This window comes from Stenella coeruleoalba (genome assembly GCF_951394435.1).
Source record: "Stenella coeruleoalba genome assembly, chromosome: 2".
In the NCBI taxonomy this organism is placed as follows: domain Eukaryota; kingdom Metazoa; phylum Chordata; class Mammalia; order Artiodactyla; family Delphinidae; genus Stenella; species Stenella coeruleoalba.
In genome coordinates this window covers 76,406,639-76,429,875 of record NC_137147.1, presented here as the reverse complement: position 1 = coordinate 76,429,875, position 23,237 = coordinate 76,406,639, and the positions used below count along the sequence as shown (strand labels likewise).

The following is a 23,237-nucleotide window of genomic DNA, read 5'->3' as shown; positions in this document are numbered from 1 at the left end:
CGGGTTCGTACCCCGGTCCAGGAAGATCCCACATGCCGCGGAGCAGTTAGGCCCGTGAGCCATGGCCGCTGAGCCTGTGCATCCGGAGCCTGTGCTCCGCAACAGGAGAGGCCACAACAGTGAGAGGTCCGCATACCGCAAAAAAAAAAAAAAAAAAATGTCTAACAGTGCTACATATTGGCAAAGACAGCGGACCCTAGGAAGTTCAGCTCATCTCCTCTTTGGAGAGCATTTTGGCAATATCTAGGAAAGTTTATGATGCGCATGTCTATGATGTTTTTACTGGGTTGTATATTTATTAATACAAACAATGATAGTATACTAAAAAATCAGAATCATTCCAAGGAGTATGGTCAGTGATATTTTTTCTGGGTTGTATATGTATTTATACAAATAAGGACAGTATACTAAAAATCAGAATCATTCCAAGGAATATGGTCAGCCTATCTAGAGGACATTCTTAATATTTTATGATCACAGAATGAACTCCACTTCTCAAAAGTAATCCAATATAGCCTACCCCACCATAGAGGAAGAAAGCACGGAAGCTCTTCTCAGGCTTACGCTGTAGTGAAAAGAAAATGATAGATCAGCAGCAAACTGGGAAAGAAATGTAAGCACATATCAAGATGTGACAGTTGTGATCTCCCAAGAAACTAATCACCGATAAACAAACCACTTAAGAAATCAGTAAGCAAAGACAGACTACAAGAAAAATATACATATAAGACCCAAACCATGCCAGGCTTTTAGTTATAAATAAAACGCTACAATAAATAACCAAAATCATAAGCCAATGTGCATAACTGTTGGATTAAACTAGCATTCTGAATTGCTTTCAAACATTTATGCAGTCTCTTTTATTGCCAGATACCGTCCTAGTAACTTGACTACACAACTGATTCAATTAAATCCACTGGTAGGCAGTCCACATGTTAATTTTATGCACTACTTCAATTTGCCCCCTAAATCTTTTAGTGGGACAGCTGGTAAAAATTGAAACTGATGAGCCCACATTTTATCCTTCTCCTATCTTGAAAAAAAGTGCTTATAAATCCATAACTGGCCAAAATGCAGGTAATGAGAGGGAAACACTCATCTGAGTGGCAAAAAGATGAGCTACCAGTCCCTGAACAACGAGTTGGATGCCATCATCCAAACAAGGGGGTTACGCTACGTGGCATAAACATAACGACCCCAGGCTGAATCTGCTCTCCTACTCAAATCTAATACTCTCTCCACTTACCTCTTCGTTTCCTACTCAAAGGGTTTATTCTATTAACTTGGAAGACAATTCATCACTTTATGATACTTAGTTTGGTGCAGACATTCAAAAATACAGGCAGATGAGAAAAAAGAAAGGCACAACTCAACAGCAACATAAAAGCTGGGGAGAAGAAGAAATTCAAAGCCAACTGTCTGAAAATATTACTTTCACTTTATTTCCGTTTCTCATAGCTTCATCCTTTAAATTTTTTTTAACCTGGCAACTTTTTTGAGGTAATTGTAAATTCAGATAGTTATAAGAAATAATACAGCAAGATCTCCTACACGGTTGGCCCCGATGATAACATTTTGCACAACTATAGTATAATATCCCAACCAGGAATTGACATTTGACATAGATAGAATCCACTAATCTTATTCGGATTTCCCGTTTTATTTGCACTCACTTTTACGTGTGTGTATGTAAGAATTTGTGTGTCCACCACCACAATCAAGATATTGATCGGTACCAGCACTGCAAGGATCCTTCGTGTTGCCCTTTCATGAGCACATCCACCTCCCACCCACTCCCCATCCGTAACTCCTGAAAACCAAAAGTCTAGCCACCATTTTTCCTTTGAACTCTTATGCCACACGCTGGTAGGGAACAGCCCTCTATACAACCAGCTCTGGTCCATTTCCTGTTACTACTCTCAGGCTTCACACTGCTGTGCGTTGCTCAACGGAGTCAATCTTAAACAGCTGGTCAAAGAAGGGATGAGTGTCTCCCCTTGCTGACAGAGAAGACTGTCCAAAACCAACAAAGAAAGTATCAGTATTCAGACACATATGGCTACAATATGTGCCTACCCACTAATATGTACGTTCTTGAGTATAAAAGGAAAAAAGAATGTATATTCTAGAAACTTTGTAAACCTTTGTATAAACTTCAGTACTAATTCCTCTGAAATCAAAGAAAACACTTCTGTTTCTCAGCCTACCCAATTTAGAGGGGCATAGTTTAGCATTTTTCATTCCTATAAAGCCTTTTACCTTTCAACCAGGACTGAAGTCTTTCTACATCAGTACATGGAAACCCAGATTTCCATTTAAAGAAATGTCACTTTTTCCTTGCCAACCATTAGACACACTGTCCTTTACCTGGATTTAAAATCCAAAGAACAAACAATGAATTTCTAGTTATTAAAATGCTATTTAAAAAGGAACATAAATGCCTATGCAACTTTCATAGCACTAAGCAGTCCGCACGCAACTGGAATTCATACCTGCAGAGCTGAGGAGAACGCTGAAATCTGTCCCCCTCTGTGATTCTCCACTTTCATTATCGACCTCTTTTTCAGTATCTTGATATCGATCCCAGTTAGAAACTATCTTCCTTTTAGAATAATTTCCCTGTTCTTCATTCTCTTCTCCATAGGTCTCTGCATCACTGTCATCTTCGACCTGCAATCATTAGAGACAAATCGATAAGCAGGCAGTGGAAATCTTAACCTTAGTAGCCTTAGCAGTAAAAATTTTTAAAAACAAATGAAAACAAAAAAATAGTACATAGGTATAAAGAGCACATCTTATAAACCAGGCTTTATGCAAGTATTAAATAATATTTCAAGAGAACCCCACTACATCAGAATGTACTTTCAGTGTAAACTCTTCATTTAGCTGTGCAAAGGAAATCTGATGAGATCCTACCTAAAATCTGTGTAACTGAATCACTGAAGTCTACCCCCAATGTAATCCTATTTCAAGAGTTGTTTCTTCTTACTGAAATAGTCAAGGCTGTAAGAGTCTTAAATTCAAAAGACTTTAGGATGGAAATTAGTTCTTCCAGTTTACAGATTTTACAAACACATTCCGTAAGTATATTTTATAAGCTTTAAATGGGAACCTACTCAGATGCATTCCAGAGAACAGTTTCCAGACTTGGGTATTAAAATGTTAAGACAGCATGCAGAAAAATGCAGAATGTGAGAAATTACAAAAGATAAAGGGTCTAGTTTCTTCAACAAATAAATTGCAAGGAAAAAAAAATGATGGGGGAGGAGGGAGAAACCTATAGATTAAAAGAGCTTAATAACACACCATTGTAAAGCAATTATACTCCAATAAAAATGTTTAAAAAAAAAAGCTTAGGGCTTCCCTGGTGGCGCAGTGGTTGAGAATCTGCCTGCCAATGCAGGGGGCACGGGTTCGAGCCCTGGTCTGGGAAGATTCCCCATGCCGCGGAGCAACTGGGCCCGTGAGCCACAATTACTGAGCCTGCACATCTGGAGCCTGTGCTCCGCAACGAGAGAGGCGGTGATAGTGAGACGCCCGCGCACCGCGATGAAGAGTGGCCCCCGCTTGCCACAACTAGAGAAAGCCCTCGCACAAAAACGAAGACCCAACACAGCGATAAATAAATAAATAAAGCAAACTGTCAACAAGTAAAAATAAATAAACACTAAAAAAAAAAAGCTTAATGGACACGTAACCATTGTAATGTTGGGAACTTATCTGTACTCTGATTCAAACACTATAACTAGAGAAAATCACTTATAAGACTATTGAAGAAATGTGAACAAGACATTTTCTTATATTAAGGAAATATTGTTATTTTATTTATTGTTTGGTGTGATACCATTTTTTTTAATGTTTTTATCTTTTAGAAATAAATATTGAACTATTTATGGATGCAAAGATATGACATGTGGGTTTGCTTCAAAATAATAGGTGGAGAGGAATTGTGGGTAGAGATGAAATAAACGGCATAATTGATCATTTCTGAAGCTGGATGATGAGTACATGGAAATTCATTATATTATTCTATTTTAATATGTGTTTGAAATTTTCCATAATAAAAGATTAAATTTTAGGGGCTTCCCTGGTGGCACAGTGGTTGAGAGTCCGCCTGCCGATGCAGGGGACAGGGGTTCGTGCCCCGGTCCGGGAAGATCCCACATGCCGCAGAGCGGCTGGGCCCGTGAGCCATGGCCCCTGAGCCTGCGCGTCCGGAGCCTGTGCTCCGCAATGGGAGAGGCCACAACAGTGAGAGGCCCGCGTACCGAAAAAAAAAAAAAAAGATTAAATTTTTAAAAAGCTGTATATAGAATCTAAAGATACAATTCAAAGGAGTATCCCAAAGATTATAAAATCCTTACCAAGAAAAGAATTTGTGAAATATATTAAAATAATCCATCTGTACAGGATGAGTTAGACTTTTTTAAAGTAAGTTTTTAATAACACAGAAACAGGCGTGTACATTGCAGAAAATTAGGAGGGAAAGACAAGTAAAAATATTAAAACCCCACATTCCCATCACCTGGGAGTACCATTACTAACACCTTAAGTGTATATACTTCCAGATCTTTTACTATATAAATATTTATATATACTTTTTCTTGGTCACCAGAGTTATTCTCCACTTCTGCATTTCAGTAAATTTCATTTCACGTAACATCCAGACTATTTCCAAATTTCCCTGACCAAAAAAATTTCCTTTACAGTTGGTTTGTCTAAGCCAGTATCCAATTCAAGATCATGCGTTGTATCTCAGTGCTTGTCCCTTAAGTCTCTTTGAATCTAGTACAACCTCTATTTTTATGACATTGATTTATTGAAGAGACCAGTACAGGTAGAATGCAAACGGACCCATCTTCTGTCTGGCTGATTCCTTGTGGTGTTAGTATATTAGTTTACAGGAAATAGTGGATAAAAAAATTTTTTTAATCTAAACACCCAATAGAGTCAGGTATTTTTTGGCTAAAATACATCACAGATGGTGCTCTGAACCTTATATTACATCTCATCAAATGACAGCTGATAAATGGCTAAGCCAACATAAGTAAAGCTGAGATTAACCAATGAATTTGGATGATGAAGCCTGATCCACCCACTGTATGGATATGTTTTCCCTGTTACATCTAGGAAATTGTCTGTGTAGTGTTATTTTGGTCCACTACAAATTTCTAGTTCCCCAATCAACCATTCACGTAACAAATTTAACAGTAGGCAACAGTCCTCACCTGAATCAAATTTCATAAGTTTTCATGAAACAATGGAGTAACTGACCTTTCACAATCACTTTCAGCACTCAAATATCATCATAAACCTCCTTGACAGCACACAAAAAAATGGCAATCCACATTATATTCTAGAAATTGCAGACACTGCCTGAAACCTAGAGGTTTCCTACCATTCCTGCAAGTTTCTCAGAACCATAAGATGCTGGCAGATTAAAGGTATGTGACTGAATGATACCTGCTATATAAATAACAAATACCAGGAACATTCCAAAGAAAATAGCTTCCCAACTGATGAGAATTTGGGGAATAGAACTACAGCTGAAAAATACTTGCAGGGTTTAATTTGAGAAAATCCAATATTCTTTTGCTGACCCACTGGGTGAACAGAGTTCAGCGAGTCTTCTCCAGTTAGTAAAAAACTTTGAACACAGATATAGCCATAGCAAAAATGTAACCCTGAGCAAAATAATTAGCTTGATGTGAAAGGATTATGATCTGAAACACCCAAGGAAGTATTAACACAGAAATAACCACTGAAATGGAAGACTGGAGACCTAGATAGAATTAATGACCCTGCCATCACCTCATTTAATATTTACAGAGTGTTTATAATAGGCTGGGCCTCACACAGTTGAATGACTCACTAATTCCCAAATTAGAAGAATCACTGAACAAGAATCTCATTACCTCCACCCAACAGTGGAGACAAGAAAAGTCGTCATTAGCCTCCATCACAAGAGGGTAGTAAAAGTAATAAAGTTTAGAATACATTTGATGTAACTTAGAGAAAGGTGTATCTTAAAAACTCCTAGAGATTTTATGTTTGGTTCATCTGGCAAAAATCTGGGACAAAAAATAAAATATGCATAGTCCCATGATGGAGAGAAAGAACAGAACAAATAAGAAAATACTGATGAAAGCAATGTGAAAACTAAATAGGAAGGCATCATTATTATGTTAACCTCATCATTATGAAATAAGTCTGGTGTATACTGTGAACTATAAGTCACTGATGAAAGAAATCGACAGTACAAATAAATGGAAAGCTAGTTCATGTTTACAGATTAGAAGAATTAATAGTTAAAATGTCCATACTACCCAAAGCAATCTACAGATTCAGTGCAATCCCTATCAAAATTCCAATGGCATTTTTCACAGAAATAGGACAAACAATCCTAAAATTCATAAGGGAACACAAAAGACCCCAAATAGCTAAAGCAATCTTGAAAAAGAAGAACAAAGCTAGAGGCATAACACTTCCTGATTTCAAACTATATTACAAAGCTATACCAATTAAAACAGTATGGTATTGGCATAAAAACAGACACATAGCTCAATGGAACAGTATAGAGAGCCCAGAAATAATCCCATGCATATATGGTCAAGTAATTCACGACAAAGGAGCTAAGAATATACAATGGGGAAAAAAACAATCTCTTCTTTAAATGGTGATGGGAAAACTGGAGAGCCACATTCAAAAGAATGAAACTGGGCCCTTATCTTACCCCATACACAAAAATTAACTCAAAATGGATTAAAGACTTGAATGTAATACCTGAAACCATAAAACTCCTGGAAGAAACATAGGTGAGAAATTCCTTGACATAGGTCTTGGGAATGAGGTTTTGGATTCGACAACAAAAGTAAAAATAAACAAGTGGGACTACATCAAACTAAAAAGCTTCTGCGCAGCAAGGGAAACTACCAACAAAATGAAAAGGCAACCTACAGAATGGGAGAAATATTTGCAAATCATATCTGATACAGCCTCTCTTCCAATAACTGATTTTAAAAGCAACTGTACAAAACAATATGTGCACAATTATATTTCTATACGTTATAGACCCAACAATACATTTGCCAATAACAGCAAAAAGGATGTGAGTGGGAGCAAAACTGTATTAGTCTAAGGAAATAACTCTATATGGGGAATACACAAAAACAAATGAAAAAGACTAGAAATAGGAAATAAGAAGGCTCTTGTAACAAAAGCCATAAATATATGCTTACTCTTCTTTCTTCTCTCATATTCTTTAAAAGATATAAAATTATATAAGGCAATAATTATAACAATGTGTTACTGGTTTTGTAACATGGATGTAATATGTATAACAACAATGCCACAAGAAGGGGAAATGGGGACTAGAGTGTATTGGAGTAATGTTTCTATATCTCATTGGAATTAACTTATCTGATGCAGATTCTAATAAATTAAAAGGTATATGGTAAGCCCTAGAGCAACCATTAAGGAAATAACTACAAAAAAGTGAAAAAAATCATTAAAGGAATTAAAATGTTACATTAGAAGTATTCACTTGGTGCAAAAGAAAGCAGTAAAGGAGGAACAGAGGAATGATATACATGAGACATGTGGAAAACAGAAAGTAAAATGCAGATACAAATATCCAACTGTATCAATAATAACATTAAATATGAATAGATTAAATGAAACAATTCAATCAAAAAGGCAGAGACTAGCAGAATAGATTTTTTAAAATCCAACTATATGCTGTCTACACTAGACATGTTAGATTCAAAGATAAAAATATCATTAAAATGAAGTAAGAGGATGGAAAAAGATATTCTATGCAAAACAGTTCGCCAAAGAGATCTAGAGTGGCTACACAAATATGAGACAAAACAGACTTCAAGGCAAAACTGTCATAAGAGACAAAAAAGGACACTATACAAGGAGAAAAGGGGTCAATCTATCAGAAAGATAACAACTGTAAACACTTAAACATATGTTCCTAAAGATAGAACCCCGTAATATATGAAGCAAAAACTGACAGAATTGAAGGGAAAAATAGTTCAACAATATTTGGAAACTTCAACACCTCATTTTTGATAATGGCTAGAGCAACCAGACAAAAGGTACCAATACACACAGCAGAACAAATAAAAATGTTTACTCACTGAAGCTGTAGTCCTATTTAACTTACGACAATAATTTACATTAACTTGCAATCAGCTTAATTTAACTGGCCAGCCTATGAACATCATGTTTGGGCAACATTATTTTTTAAATATCCTCTTACCTTTTCTTTCAAAAAAGCAACAGTCTTTAAAGATTATGTTTATCATTAAGAGCTTGCAGATAAGCCAGTAAAATCTGGGAAGTTACTAATACATAACAGCTAGACAACAGATCCTATTTAAAGCCTTTTATACTCAGGAACCTAGCTTTTGAAGGTCCCTGTTCTACTTTCTTCTGGAGTAAATGGGTGTAGAAAAAGCTTTCCTGCTTTGAACCTAATAAGGAGGTTGAAAATAGTCAATCACACATTTTTCAACAAACTCGTATGTTTCTCACAAAATGTAATTATACCACAGAAGCGAACAGGTGGGATAGAAAAATATGAAAGAACACTTTTAAGGAAACCCTCCTACAGAAAGTAACTGGAAACTGATTTCAGTAATTAAGTAATAATGTCAAATATATCCAACCAAAAATGTTACACTGTGTATAATTTGAAAATTATATTAATTCATCCTACTATAAAATTTTTAAATGTTATCAAGCTTTAAAATATATCATTAGTTAATAATCTAGTTGCCAACTTTTATATTTTTAACCCTATTAAGGTTATTTTTTTCTCACATAATCATTTGGAGCCTAAGCAGCAACTGATACGTCTCTATTTTTTATTGAAGTGTAGTTGATTTACAATGTTGTGTTAGTTTCAGATGTATAGCAAAGTGATTTAGTTACACCTACATATTTATCTACTTTTTTCAGATTCTTTTCCCTGATAGGTTATTACAAAATACTGAGTATGGTTCCCTGTGCTATACAGTAGGTCCTTGTCGGGCATCACTATTTTTTTCAATTATGCTTTTAATAAAAAAAAATTCACACGCCATCATGGTTAAAGAGTTCAATGACAGCTTTCGGTATTAGAAAAGTGTGCTAGCAAAAATAACTTTTATATATCATTTCAAGGAGCTAAATTTTAATAAATGATTGAATAAAAAATATAGTATATACCTAGTATACAGGTATACTAAGAAGGACATTTCCATTTGTCATTGTGTATTAAATAAAATACACATTACAGCATGATCATACTTGAAAAAATTAGTAAATGCAATATATGGCATATATATATAAATTATCTATTGAGCCCAGAACAACGTACGGAGTATTTGAGCTCCAAAATACTGTGGCCATTAAGAATGGGAAAAAAAGTGATCCAGACTGTATTCACATTCAATTTGTATTCAATTTGCTTGTTTCTCTAGCAAGAGAATTATGTACAGCCTCTTTTCTTGTCCCTCCTTGTGATCAGTATACGGGAAAGAAGAGAGGGTGGAGGCATCTGAGAACAGAGAAAATGGTAACCCAACCCTCAAAGCAGCTGTTCAGTGACACTTCTCCACAGGCCCCCTCACTCACCCCAGTCCTTATATCTTTCTTTCTCAAGTCTTTCTTTCTCACCTGTGTTATTGTTTCAGCACATTGCCTAAAAACAGGAGGCACAGAAAGCCAATTACCATTTGCTGGCAGCCCACCTAAGACCTTGAGAGTTTACTGCTTCCATGATTTAAGGGCAGTCTGGGAAATTAGACTGCAGTAACTTTCATTGGGCCAACTGGTGATTTTATTTTTTTCAAATTTTAAAATAATAGCTTTATTGATGTATAATTCACATACCATGCAATTCACCCATTTAGAGTATGTAATTCAATAGTCTTTAGTATATTCACAACATTGTGTAACAATCACCACAATCAATTTTAGGACATTTTCATTACCCCAAAAAGTCTGTACCCATTAACAGTCACTCTCCATTTTCTAGAAAGCCCTAGAAAACCACTAATATACTTTCTGTCGCTATAGATGTGCTTATTCTGGACATTTCCTATAAATGAAGTCACTTCTATGACTGAATTCTTTCACTTAGCATAATGTTCTCAAGGCTCGTCCATGTTGTAGTGTGTGTCAGTACTTCATTCCTTTTACTGTTGAATAATATTCCATTGTATGTATAGACCACATTTTATTTATCCATTCGTTCCAACTGGTGATTTTAAACTCTACTTTGTGTTTGTCCTTTTATAGAGTCCTTATGGAAAGGAGGGTGGGAGTGGCAACAGAACGAATCAGTTTCGCTTTATCTGCTTTACATCTTGAGCTCCATGTAAGAATTCAGGCTTAAAAAGGTTGAAACACTACCAAATTAATCCACCTTGTAAGTCCCAACTCCCAGGTAAAATTCTACGAAGTAACATCAACAATTTTTCCGGTAGAGAAGGCACTAAATGCAACTATAAGGGAGACAATTTGCTTCTTGCTGTGGTTATGCTCTAAGTCACACAAATTAACCAGAAAAGCAACTAAGAGGCCTTCAAGTAAGAACCCTGCTTTACCAAAACATTTGACTAAAAGGTTTTACATACACAAAAATAATCAACCTTCGTACAAAGAGTGCATGTAGACCAAGCATCCCTGGGTAAAGCTCAGTGTACAAAACATATTCCCCTCTATCACAGCCATTGACAGTTTACTCTTCCTAAGAAGGCAAATGGTACTTCAGGTGCACCTGCCTCTGTCCCATCGTCCCAGGGATTACACTGCATGGGCTTAACACTGGAAATCAGATTTTCTTTTTCTTAGATCGAAGTAGAGTGATGTACAATATTATAAAATTTAAGGTGTACAACACAGTGATTCACAATTTTTAAAGGCTATATCCATTTATAGTTATTATAAAATATTGGCTATATTCCCTGTGCTGTATAACATATCCTTGTTTGTAGCTTATTTAATACACAGTGGTTTGTACCTCTTAAACCCCTACCTCTATCTTGCCCCTCTCCTCTTCCCCCTCCCCACTAGTGTGTTCTCTATAGGCCAGATTTTCTTTCAACTCTGTCTCAGTTAAATTTTCATCTCACTTCTCTACCAGCACAGGGTTGGTTTCCTTAGTTACTGAGGTTTTAATGTCATCACCTTTCATTTTCAAGAAAAATCACAGACCACTAAATAGCTGTTGTTTATCTGGCCAACTTTAAGACACTCCCCAAACCCTCAAAACACCAGAGAGAACTTAATTAAATTAGTAATTATCAAGCTAAAGGGAACCTGGGTAGGCCTGGTCCACCCTCTGCCCTCAAGCAAGATCATGTAGAAATCACATTGGGCCAGTCTACCTGGGTCTATGATTATGTTCTCTACCTAAATTAATCATATTTCTTCCTTCATAATGACAAAGTTATGATTCCTTAATCATTATCACTGATTGTTCTACATCTCTTAAATTCCCCATGACCATTTTTCGTGGTTATAATCAAAAGGGACTTGGTAGATGTGGTTTGACCACTGCCACCCTCTCCCCACCGGAAATTTTGAAAATTAAAATTAAAATAGTCATCTTCAGAGTTCCATACCAAGACACATTTTTTCTTTAAATACAAGCCTAAGTGGCACTTTCCTTTCCCTCTGTCTATCTTACAATATATCTGAAGAGGGCTACTTTTGTTCCTTGCACCACTCGTTTGCGAGTGTTCCTTCAACAAGCATTTCTTGAGTAGTTGCTGAGTGCCAAGCACCAGCTCAGGCACTGGGAATATAAAAAACAAGACAAGGTCCCTAGCCTTAAGAACCGCTGTTCTGTGGGGAAATCAGAGAAGCAAACATACACTTAAAGCAGTGTGATATGTGCTTTGAAAAAAAACCTAAGACGCTATGGGAGCAAGAGAGCATCAGAAATGGAGGAAGGAGAGGGATGGGGGACGTTTGCAGGAACAGTCTTGCACTTCAGGGAAGGCAAGAAGGTTGAGGGAATGGTATACTTCGGCTCTAGCTGTGAACACATGGCCTGAGATTAGTCTAGTAAAGGAAACAGCTGCTATCTCCTGCTGGAAGGCGGTCCCCAGGTTCAAGGAGAATTAGCAAAAAACATGCTTCTAACTATGGGATGAGAGCTGTTCAAAGCACAGCCCAGGGAGGTCAACCATGGGAAAGGGTAAAAAAGAAAAACATGTTTGAGGATTCGAGGAAGATGGTAGCAGTAGTAGCAGTTTTTTAGTCTTCCCAAATCTCCTCATAAAGTCCACACAGAACCACGAGGACAGAAAAATCAAAAATACACAGAAAACATCCACAAAAACCTAGGTGGCAAGGTACGGCCACAAAGTGACAGAGATGAACAGGGAGAAACCAATCACCAGCAGTCACAAGCCCCACATGTACCAGCACCTGTGAGAGGAAGCAAAGAGAGCAAAGGAGCACCTAGGAGACCTGAGCATCCCAAAATAAACAACAGGTGCTCACCAGAAGAGGTCCGTGGAGAGCAGCGGCTAAGAATCTTGGGTCGTTTGTATTCCAGTAGTGGGTGTGTACAAGGCGTTCACAGGAAAGCCTGAAGGGGCTGAGTAAGCCAGGGCCTTATGAACTCTCAAAAGTAACAGGGCAAACAAAGCTCCTTTGCAGGACAAGACTCCACTCTGGAGAAACTGCTGGATGTAGGGGCACAGCTGAGCAGAACAGGGGAGGGAGTGAGGGAGGGAAAAGAAGGGCCAGGTTTGGGGGTAGGGGTGGTGAGGACGCAGGGATATACCAGATGTGAGATGTCTATATCTATTTTTTTTTTTTTTTTTTTTTTTTTTTTTTTTGCTGTACCCGGGCCTCTCACTGTTGCGGCCTCTCCCGTTGTGGAGCACAGGCTCCGGACGCGCAGGCTCAGCGGCCATGGCTCACGGGCCCAGCCACTCTGTGGCATGTGGGATCTTCCCGGACCGGGGCACGAACCCATGTCCCCTGCATCGGCAGGCAGACTCTCAACCACTGCGCCACCAGGGAAGCCCAAGATGTCCATATTTTTACACTACAAAATAACAGAAGAGGGGGCTCCAGAGACATGAAATCTGAAAAGCCAACCTTAAGTGTGTCTCCCTTTTAAAAGTTCCGGAAACTGCTTTCACATGAAAATCAGGAACAACCGAGGATCATGATCAAATCCCATACAAAGTTGTTATTGTAAAGGACAAACATACTAAGGATAAGCGCATTTTTACAATAAATCCCACACAGCATCCAGAAGTGTTTTATCGTAATACAATTTCACTGTTTTAAGTATGTAACTAGAAATTCTACCGAGTCTTTTGGGGCAAAGGATAAAAAAGAACAGCTGTCCAGTCTCAGTGTTGCTCAGAGATGTCAATACATGAAAAGAAAAAAAAAAAGTGAGGCGGAAAGAATCTGAGAACAGAGAAAAAAGGTAAAACAACCCATGAAGCAACTGTTAATGACTCGGCTCATGGGGCCCTTCATGCCATCCCTTTCCTTCTCCAGGTTATCTCTTTCTCATTGGTGTTATTTTGGTTCAGAGTCTGATAAAAATGAGGTATGAAAAACTGATTACCATTTGTTAGCAGAATCAAGAAGCTGGGGCCATACCGCTCATCTCCATTCCTAGCTCCTCAGAGGCTCTGCACCTTTCCTTCAAACGATACACCCCAGATCTGAACAGTAACCACTATGTGAACACAAAATGGGGCGAAATTTTCTACTTCCTAGGTTCCTTATCAGAATGAAGTTCCCAGCACTATCGGATCAGCACAACAGATTGTTTCAAAATTACCTAATAAACGTTATATTAAAGATAGCTTCTGAGATGGACTCTGATGGGTATCTGTCTCACACGGTCACATTTCCTTGTTACTTCCTTCTTTGCATGGGGCAGTCTCTTTGCTCACAAGCTGCCCCCTTTCTTTCATATTACACTTTAGTCAAAAGTTATCTCAAGCACTATTTATCTCCAGAGCCGCAAAATGAAACTGCATCTCTTCTAAAATATTTCTACCAGTTTTTGGTCCAGCTAACAAACTTTTCTCCATCAAACTTGTGAACCCACTGTGAGCTAAACCCAAGTGTCTCTGGGTGCTTGTGCGCTAGAGTCCGGGAGAATGAAGAAACAGTTTAAATACTTAGTGAATACCCTCCTCTGGTGAGCACAGGTATTGAGACAAAAGCAAGGCTTTTGTCTTCTTTACGTTCAGAGTTCTGAACCACTGTCTTATAAATAATCTCTTGGGCTTATCAAAATATTGTGTATGATTTGCCAAGTGTCTCTTCACCAACTACGCACACACCCACCCATCCCAAATTCACCCACAGTCCACCTGTTAACAATTCATCACAGAGCCTAGAATGGAGTGCTACACTCTCCCTACGAAATGAGACAAAGTAACCGCCTCCACCTGCCTTTTAAACAGCGTGGAGATCTCATCCTTGTTTCAGTAATGCTAAGCGGCTTCCTCAAAGAAGTTAGCTATTTTGAAACATTTATCACTTAATTTTTCATACAATGTCCCTGTTATCACGTAGCTATTAATTCTAATAAGATGCCAATTACCAAGGTAAGTGATTTCAGTAAGCCTTATTCAGAGATTCTGAAAGGATTGAAAACTGTTACCTGGCAACCATTTATTCCAGCAGCACTTAGAAGAAGCACAAAGTCATATACAGTTCTTTTGTATGCTGCTGTACTTTATCCTGTGCACATAAGAGTCAATAAATTTATTTTTTTTAATGAAGTCATCTACCCTTTTCCATGCCTCAAAACACGTTTTACTACTAGATAATGTCATTTTCTACCTTTAGAACAGAATTTCTTACCAATACCTTTACAAACTTGTTCCACAATAATCAACCCAAGGAGACAAATTGAAAATTTGGTTGAAATAACAGTATTTCTCTTAAAGGGTCTTTGTAGATCATCTGGTTTAAGCCCCAAGGCTTTGGAGATGAGATGAGGTTCAGAAAAGAACTTGCCCAAGGTCTTACTGGCAGAGGCAGAATGACAATCTGCCTGAGATGCAATTTAGTGCTTTTGCAAATATGTCTCTTCACTGAGCAAAATCTTAGTGAAACAAATCATTCTAATGTTTTTAGCCTTTTAGTTTCTAAAGCTTTTGTGAAGGTCCTGCTCAAAACTCCTAACTACCAACAGAGAAAAATAATGAGACTGTTTAACGGGCAGAAGAGATGTAACCAGCCAGAGACTGATAGTTCAAGAATCATCTTCTGATGTGTGAAACTACCTTCCCTACATCAATGACATGAAGAAAAATATGCAATTAAACAGGGGAGTTGATGAGCTTTTGCAAAAATTGTCGAAACTAAAATAGAAGATGATGTCAATGGGTGACAAACTGATAAAATGTGGGAAAAAGGAAACAATAAGCAAATAGGTGTGATTTACATCTTATACAATCTATATTAATTAAAGGACGAATGCTACCATCTGGTAGAACACACTTCACACCACCTCACAACTCAGTCAAGTGGACTGCAATTTTCACTGCACTTTCCTTAGTGACTGATCTAAGTTACAGCTGTGCAGCTAGAAACTTGTGGGCCTTCATACAAGTTCTGCACATCACCTCATTTAGATCCCTTGACTGAATTACAGTCTTACTCTCCTTGTGGCAAAAACCTATAAGCTTAACCTATAAATTTAACCTATAGGTCAAATTTCTGAAGACAACAGCTACCCTTTTTAGCTGTTCTCTCTTTAAAGACAAGGGCTAAACCCAGGCCCTACCCAGTGAAAGCTGTTGAATTTGCCCTTTCACATGAAAGAACAAACGGACCTAAGAGAATTCTCTTCCTGTTAAGTCCCTACCTTACGTGATGTGGGGCAGCCCATGCACACACTGACCGAATGAGGAGGAATGAATCACTCGACCAATCATTGGAAAAGTGTTTCTTTGTGCATGTATTTTATCTGACACATAATTTAACGTATGCTTCCACGGTCTCTCGCTTTCTACCATTTGAAGTGCCTCTTTTGAATTCATCCCCCTATTCAGTTCTTCCCTGATGAATAGAATCTGTACAAAATGCATATCATTTCTCTTTTGTGGGCTGGCTGATTTTTTTTTTTTTAACACTAAAATCTTTTATCTTCAAGAGCACTTACACATGACAACATTAGTCTGAAGAGAAAAGGACTGGGACACTCGGAGCACTCTTGTCAGTCGGCTCCCTTAACATCCATAAAAATCGGATGACAACTTCTACAAACATCGTATTTAGAGATTTCAAGGGCAAATATTTTGTAGATGGCATTGTTTGCAATGAAGACAAACGCCTGCGTTAAACGCAAGCCTTACGTTTGCCCCATAATGCGTGACATTTGCAAGGAGCTCAAGCCGCCACGCTCTTCTTTTCGGGCTGAACTGCCTTCTCTGTTCCTCTGCCATCAACAGAATGACATCATGGCTACATGTCAGCAAAAACTCTTTCCTTCCCATCCGCACCACTTTAACCAAAATTGAGAAATGAGAAAAAGAAAATGCACTTTCCGGAGGCAGAAAGGTTCGCAAGACAATTTCCCCTGTGAAAGGACAGAATACTATAATCAGCATTTCCCTTCTGCAGCTCTTTTCAAGTGTGACCTTTAGGAAGCTCTTCCAACATTAGGGAGGAAAAAACTTTAATTAAAAGAAAGGGCAGCAAAGACACATAAGGAAGGGAGAGAGCTTTCCACCTTGCATTAGAGAAAGGTGGATTTTCTCAAAGCCCTCAATCCACAAGGACAAAACGCAAATCTCAGGACCAGGATTATGAAGTGCACACAAGCCAAGGGCCTTGAAGCTGGGCCACGGAACAGCGAGCCTGAATAATCGCGTGTCGGCAAAATTCCCTTGGAGTTAGCGATACTGACGTGACGTGTGCCTCATCTTCTGTGTAAGCGTGAGACTATCTCCGCTTCATAGAAATGTAAAGCAACACTTAATTCCACCTTCTCTAGACCCCCACCCACAGTGTCCAAATACTCTTTTGTGGAGGAAGCACAAATTAAACTCGTAGTATTGCTTTCCTCTAACGCGGCAGCCTGTGAGTTTAAAATCGTAATCGAAACTCTCAAGAGGAATAAATATGAAAAAGCTACTGCCTATTAGAACATGAGCTCTAGGCTTGGCAGAAGGAAAATGCTGCATCTTTCCATAATATGCTCAGCACAAAAAGTGTCCCCAAATAGTGTCCCCACTGGGATGTCTAAAAAGGCAACACACTGACTAGATTAAAGAAACTTGAAATTCAAGGCTCTTCCCTGAGAGTAACACACTGTCATTATCACAATTTTGACAAGAGGAGAAGAAAAGAAAATGTCTGGAGTGTGACTTGTCATTAAGATAGCACAGGGAGATCGGCTGGGTGCTTTGTGACCACCTAGAGGGGTGAGATAGGGAGGGTGGGAGGGAGATGCAAGAGAAAGGGGATATGGGGATATATGTATAGGTACAGCTGATTCACTTTGTGATACAGCAGAAACTAACACACCATTGTAAAGCAATTATACTGCAATAAAGATGTTAAAAAAAAAAAAAGATAGTTCTGAACAGGCCACCTCAGAGACAACCCTAGAGGACAGAAGCAACAGGAAGAAGGCCCTGGGTCTGTCCCAAAGAAAATGTCACAATCACCAGCAAGATAAACCTTGCTTCCTTCTGCACACAATCCCGAGACCAGCCTTCAGGCATTTTTCACAGCAATTCAGTGCACTAAACGTTAAAAAGAAAAAGGGAAATTCCTCTCATTGTTTCTAATGGTCCTGAAGCCACTCAAAAAGCAGTAAGATCCAGAGTGGTAGATTTCGTTAGCTGAGGCACACAATTCACTTAAAAAGACATCACAGGTTTACAGGTCTACTAAACAGACATGCTCTTCTCTCACCACTGAAGAGGGCTGATGACTTACCTCAAAGCCAAAGTATATCATGTGAAAAATAATAGCCCTCTCGGTCTGGAATACTTACCTTTTTAGGATCTGCTAAAAATTATAACTAGATAATCCCCAATAATTATTTTATCAATTTCCATATAGTAAAATACAAAGTACTGTGAGCTTAGACAAATGGAATCAATATAACCACCACCACGATCAAGATACAGAACAATCCCATCATCCCAAAGTTTCCCTTCATACCACCCTCCAAGCTTCTTTCACTTAACCGAGTACATTAGTGGCAGATCCATCCATGTTGTTTTGAGTAACAGTGGTTCATTCCTTTTTACTGCCAAGTTGTAGACCATTGCGTGGATAGTTTGTGTCTCCATTCACCAGTTAAAGAATCTTTGGGTTGTTTCTGGCTTTTGGCAATTATGAAAAAAATGCTGCTATAAACATTCATGTCCAGAAAGTTTTCATTTCCTTGAGGTAAGTAAATACATACCTAAGAGTGGGACTGCAGGGTCATATGAAAAGCGTACGTTTAATTTGATAATAAAGTGCTAGGATTTGGTACTGTCAGGGTTTTTTTTAAGTCATTCTAATAGACATAAAGCGGTTTCTCATTGTGGTTTTACTTTGGATTTCCCTAATAACAAATGACGTCGACCACCTTGTGCTATTTGCCATCAATATATCTTCTTGGGTAAACCATCTGTTTAAAAATGGGGAAAAGATTTAAACAAATTGTTTACTTTCATACTGAGTTTTGAGAGCTCTATGTGTTTTCTGGCTACCGGTCCTTTGTTGGATATGTGATTTGAAAATATTTTCTCCCAAGTCTGTGGCTTGTCTTTTTTTAATAGAATTTATTCTTTAGAGCAATGTTAGGTTCACAGAAAAATTACATGGAAGGTACAGCAATTTCCCATATATTCCTATGTCGCTTTTTTTTTTTTTTCCTCAACAGTGTCCTTCCCAAAGCATAAGTTTTTAATTTTCAGGAAGTCCAACTTAGCAATTGTTTTCTTTGCGGATCATCTTTTTGGTGCTATACCTAAGAAATGTTTGCCTGATCCGAGGTCACGAACATTTCCTCCTATGGTTTCTTCTAAAAGAAGAATAGCTATCCTTCCATTCATGTCAAGATACTTTAACTCATGGAGGGAGCAGACTTATAATAACTGCTTTAAAGTCTCTGGCTCAGAATTCCATTATCTGGGCCATCTTGGGGTTGGCATTTATTGATTGTCTTCTGCCTCAAGAATTGGTCACATTTTGCTGGTATACTGTGACATTTTAGATGTAGAATAACATTGTGAATACGAAGTTGTTTAGACTCTGGATCCCATTAAAAATCCTCCGGAGAATGTTACGGTTTTGTTTGTTCCATTTTATCAGGCAACCAATCTGGTTAGATCCAGACAGTAAGTTCTGTCTCATCTCCTGTGGGCAACAGTTCCCATGTCACTTCTCAAGGCTTTTGCTACTCTGCTACTTCCAGTCTGTCTCCCCGATGTGCAGCTCAGGGTGAGCCCCTGCCTTTGGACATTTCACACACAGAGAGGATCCCCTTCCAGCTCTTTCCTCTCTAGGATTCTCCCAATCCTCTGGCCCAAAGGTCAGGTTTCTCTTAGAGTTCTAGCCGCCCACATTGCCCCTCAGAGGGCAAAGCTGAAAGGGGGAAAAAAAAGAAAGGGGAAAAAAAAAAGAAAGAGGAAAAAACAAAAAAAACGGGGGCTTCCCTGGTGGCGCAGTGGTTGAGAGTCCGCCTGTCGATGCAGGGGACACGGGTTCGTGCCCTGGTCCGGGAAGATCCCACATGCCACGGAGCGGCTGGGCCCGTGAGCCATGGCCGCTGAGCCTGCGCATCCGGAGCCTGTGCTCCGCAACGGGAGAGGCCACAACAGTGAGAGGCCCGCGTAGCGCAAAAAAAAAAAACAAAAACAACGGGCATTTTCCCATACTCTTTTGACTGCAGGAACCCATTTTCCTTGTCCTCTGGCCAGAAAAACAGACTTCTACACGTTTTAGCTGCTAGCACCACCAGCCAGCCTGACTCTCCAAAAAGTCTGGTGCTCCCCGACCCCGGCGCTCATCCCATGATTCAAAAGAAGGAGGGGACCCCCCACCCCATACTCCCCAACTTGCATTTTCCTAGTCTTCTGGTCAGAAAGATGGACTTTCTCTTGGTTTTTGGCTACCTCCGCGCCATGGCTGCAGCTCTGCTGAGAGCCTGCCTTTGGTTCAAGGCCAGAGAGAAAAGGAAAACGATGAGAAACTCGCCTCCCTGGTCCCCATACAGGTCGCTTACCCCGGTTTTCACTCCCTTCACCACCTGCCAGCTTTTCCTTGCTTTTCTGAGTCCTCGGGCAATCTGTCCATGGTGTTGAGCTGCACTCAGCAGAAGAAACAGGCCGTAGTGGGCCAACTCCACCTTGGTCGTGTCTGCCCAGTGACTCCACCGTGGTTTGCTGAGGCAGCATCTCTCTCAGCCTCTCGGATTATGAGAGCTTCCACACACCTGAGTTGAGGGCCAGCCCATTTCTCACCTTCCATTTGATGGTATCGCCATTTTATTGACTCTTATGAAACCGTGATATTCGTGCACATTTCTTATTCTCCTCTTAGGTGTCACAATTTACCTAATACCCTCAAAAAACAAAAAAAGAAAGAAAGAAAGAAAACCAAAACTTCCTGACCTCTGGAACACTCTCCTCTTCCAGTCCCCACTCTGTAAGCCTCACCTCTTACCTTCCCTGCCACTCAGGCTGGGTTTAAGAGGCCAGGAGGGGGGGTAATTATTCATTGTAAACAGCTGCTCATCAGGTATGTTGCTAGAGACTAAAGAAAAGTAATCTACACACATTCCCCCTGTTAAGGGCATTGAAAGACAAAACACCTGTTGGAAACGGACAGATGCTTATTTCTTTGGCAGAGGCATTTAAACTCCTTCTGGCTCTTTTCACGGATGGCAAAATAGAGGACTATAATGCAGAGAGGAGCCCAGAGAGTGGAGTTGGTTTCAGAGTTACTACAGCTACACCCAGCCTCCCTTCACTACTTTCAGTTGTAATAGGAAAAGCATAAAGCTGCTAACAAAAAATAAATGTGAATATTTCCAGAATATTCTAATGCCATGCTTAAACACAAAACCCACTCTTTGCTCACATAACAATTATCTATTGAGAGCCTATACTATGCCAGGCACTGTTTGGTGTGCATGGAACATTCCCTGCCCTCCTGGAGCTGACATTCTACTGTAGGAGTCAACCAACCAACAGATAAATAGATAGACAGTGTTTGAATAAATATATGCATAAAACACTGTGCTTTCAGGTAGTGACAAATAAAACCCTACAAACATAAAGCAGGGTAATGGCTTGGAAAAGGATGAGGGCACTATTTTATACAGAATCATCAGTGAAACATCTTCAGACAGAACATTTAAGCAGAGAACCAGATAAATGAGGGAGGAGGCCATGCTGGGATCTGGGGCAGAAAGGCAGAACATTCCAGGCCCTCAGGAGAGAACAATCCTGCCACATTCAAAAATCAGAAGTAAAGGGCTTCCCTGGTGGCGCAGTGGTTGAGAGTCCGCCTGCCGATGCAGGGGACATGGGTTTGTGCCCCGGTCCGGGAGGATCCCACATGCCGCGGAGCGGCTGGGCCCGTGAGCCATGGCCTCTGGGCCTGTGCGACCGGAGCCTGTGCTCCGCAATGGGAGAAGCCACAGCGGTGAGGGGCCCGTGTACCGCAAAAAAAAAAAAAATCAGAAGTAAAGCCAGTATCCCGGCTACACTGCATTGAACCTGGAGGAAAGAGTGAAGGAATGAGGCCTAAGAGGCTCACAGGAGTCAGAGAAGAGCATTACAGGGCAGGGTAAGGAATTCAGATTTTATTCTAAATGTGATGGGAAGGCAGATCCATAAAGACATGAAAAGTGCAAGGTTTAATCTGACCATCTCTCAGTCCTAACCAGAAAAATTACTTTCAAACTCAGAGCTAAATCTAACGTTCAAATCCACTTCATGGTCAGTCTTCACAGATCAAGAAGCCAATACAAAGTCAAATCACAAAGTTAAAGATGAATAAAGCATAATTAACTCACCCCCCAAAAACACATTATTTATATTTCATAAGTAATATTCTCAAATGCCAAATTATTCCTTTTCTACTAAAAAACAAAACTGACATCATGGCTTTTTGTTAATAACAATATATCAATATTGGTTCGTTAATTGTAACAAATGTTCCATGCTAATGTGAGATGTTAATAACGGGAAAAACTGGGTATGGGATCTATGGGGACTCTCTATACTAGTCTCCCAATTTCTCTGTAAATCTAAACTCTTCTAAAAAGTCTATAAAGTCTATTTTAAAACTATATATATAGATATAGTCATATATAGTTATCTAGAGGTAATATATAGTTATACAGAGATATATAACATCTCCATATATTGATAAATATATAAAATCTCAGGGCAGGATATAATATGCTCTGAAACCACATACCAACAAAAGCAATCACCTTATCCTACTGCTATGAGTTATTTCAGTTGATACAACAATGAAACTGAAAATTAGCTTCCAATCAACTAAGCAATTAAGATTGCAGATACTCACTTCTTTTGAACAAGCACTGTCCATACTCTACCTACCTCTTAAGTATATGGACATGTTTAGAAAATATGTTAGGCATGCTTACCTCTTTAAATAAGTTCACGATAGCAATAGCAAATAATTACTATTATGGGGGAAATGGAGCCGGTAATAAGAATAAAGCAAACCCTAGGCAGATTTTTAAGTCAAACAAAAGGGCAAATGTTATATCCCAGAGCCTAAAATACTCCAGAAGTCTGAAACAATGGCCCAGATATAGGCGAAGTACAGGTGTGACAAACCTTATTTAGCTCAAACACTTGGGGGATGCAGGAGTTATGTGAATATTTTAGAGGGGAAAAAACAAATATGTTTATTATCAACCGCAGAACAGACGAGGTTTGTTTCTCAAAAGAGGACATAGGTTTAAACAGTTGAAAAACAGACCATGAATCTTCCAATAAAAGACAGGCTGAAACACAAGAGCTCCAATAATTTTCCAAGCAAAGTTTTCTCATACTTTATTAAATATATCACTTTCTGCCTGTGATAGGCAGAAGAATGGTTCCCCAAAGATGCCCACATCCTAATCCCCTGAATCTGTGAATGTTAGGGTACACTGCAAAAGGGAATTAAGGTTGCTAATTAGTCGACTTTAAAGCAGGGAGACTGCCCTGGATTATACAGGTGGGCCCACTGTAATCACAAGAATCCTTACAAAT

General features: G+C 39.1%; 1 protein-coding gene across 3 annotated transcripts in view; it reads right to left on the bottom strand.

Moving 5' to 3' along the window:
• Positions 1–23,237, bottom strand: part of AVEN (apoptosis and caspase activation inhibitor) — a 203,522-nt gene that overhangs the window by 161,592 nt on the left and 18,693 nt on the right. For all 3 annotated transcript variants that reach the window (XR_013825582.1, XM_079909602.1, XM_079909603.1), the window contains exon 2: positions 2,493–2,670. Coding sequence is in view for 2 of the 3 variants with exons in the window: in XM_079909602.1 (XP_079765728.1) it covers positions 2,493–2,670 (178 nt within the window). In the remaining variant the exon portion in view is untranslated. The remainder of the gene's footprint in view (positions 1–2,492; positions 2,671–23,237) is intronic.